General features: G+C 33.4%; 1 protein-coding gene and 1 non-coding gene across 2 annotated transcripts; one reads left to right on the top strand and one right to left on the bottom strand.

Annotated features, from left to right (window-relative positions):
- Nucleotides 1–111: 111 nt before the first annotated feature.
- On the top strand, nucleotides 112–615 carry NAEGRDRAFT_76378 (uncharacterized protein; the record flags this gene model as incomplete). Its single annotated transcript, XM_002668660.1, has 1 exon — nucleotides 112–615. One exon carries the CDS (start codon nucleotides 112–114, stop codon nucleotides 613–615), a length of 504 nt encoding a protein of 167 aa, XP_002668706.1.
- Nucleotides 616–670: 55 nt separating this feature from the next.
- Nucleotides 671–743, bottom strand: NAEGRDRAFT_t860. Its single transcript has one exon. It is a non-coding gene; the product is annotated as a tRNA-Ala (tRNA).
- Nucleotides 744–1,281: the final 538 nt, after the last annotated feature.

The following is a 1,281-nucleotide window of genomic DNA, read 5'->3' as shown; positions in this document are numbered from 1 at the left end:
TATTGTAAGGGAGATTCACTTTCGAATAGATTTCACTTTCTTGAACAAGTTCAGATATTTAAGGAACATAAGAAATCATTACATTCTACCATCAAATCAATTCTGGAAGATATGAAAAACTTTTCCAATGAGAGAAATAACAACAGTAGTTTACTCAATTGCTCCACTACTAATTCACCTTCTCAGGAAGATGATGAACAAAGTGAGATTTTAACATTTTCCAGTGATTTATTTTCAATGAATTCCTTCAAGTTGAATGATAGTGAAGATAGGCAAGCAATGGAAATATATAATCAATTCTTGGATACTGAACTTGCTAGAAATCATGTCAAGTATTCGAAACATGAAGAAATTAAGAAGGAAATTGAAAGATATCAAGTTAAGATATCGACTGGTGACTCTGAAGGTGATTTGACAAATATTTTCGATGAAGCTCAAATTCAAATTGGAAAGAAATTGATAAATTGCCATGAAACGTTCAAGAATTCATTGAATTTCCCAAACCAATCCAAATCTGACATGTTGGATTCTTTCAGAGTTGAATATTTAAAGTTGATGAAAAAGGTGGAAAATCCTCAAAAGAATAGCTTTAGAAATATCGATCAATTTAAATAAAGCATAAAATTAATTATTGAACAAAAAAGGAAAATCAAATTATGAAAAGATTGAGTGGAGATGCGGGGTATCGATCCCCGTACCTCTTCCATGCTAAAGAAGCGCTCTACCATGTGAGCTACATCCCCTTACATTCATAATGAAATTGTTCTATTTACGAACAAGTTTATTATTTACAATAATTTACTAAGAGAACACTTTTTAAAGCTCATTTGTCAAGTCAGGATAAAACGACTTGTCCATAAATTTGGTTTGATGGGGAGCATTCTGATCATTGGCAGTTCCCATTGTAGCTCCACTCACAATCTCAATATTTTCAATCGTTTTAGGTTGTTGAGCTGTTGGTTGACTTGTTCTCCATGGTGTTTGTTCAGGAATTGACTGTTGTGTGCTCACATCAACATTAGCAACTCGAGTACTAGCCAAACTGTCATCAATAATCCCTTTCATTTGATTGATATTTTGCTGCAAATTGAGAAAATCTGCATTCATTCGATTACTTTCGTCAATCTTATCAAAGATCGATGCCACCTTTTTCGATTGTTCATGTGAAAGATCTGCAAGTTTTTTCAATAATTCATAATCATGTTTTGCTGCATATTGCTCCTCGAAAGATAACTCACGAGAGGTATTGCTTGTATGGCCTTGTGTGCTGTGTGTGAATCC

This window comes from Naegleria gruberi, assembly GCF_000004985.1.
Source record: "Naegleria gruberi genomic scaffold NAEGRscaffold_128, whole genome shotgun sequence".
In the NCBI taxonomy this organism is placed as follows: domain Eukaryota; phylum Heterolobosea; class Eutetramitea; order Acrasida; family Naegleriidae; genus Naegleria; species Naegleria gruberi.
The sequence above is the reverse complement of the archived record's forward strand: the minus strand, read 5'-3'. Positions and strand labels throughout refer to the sequence as shown.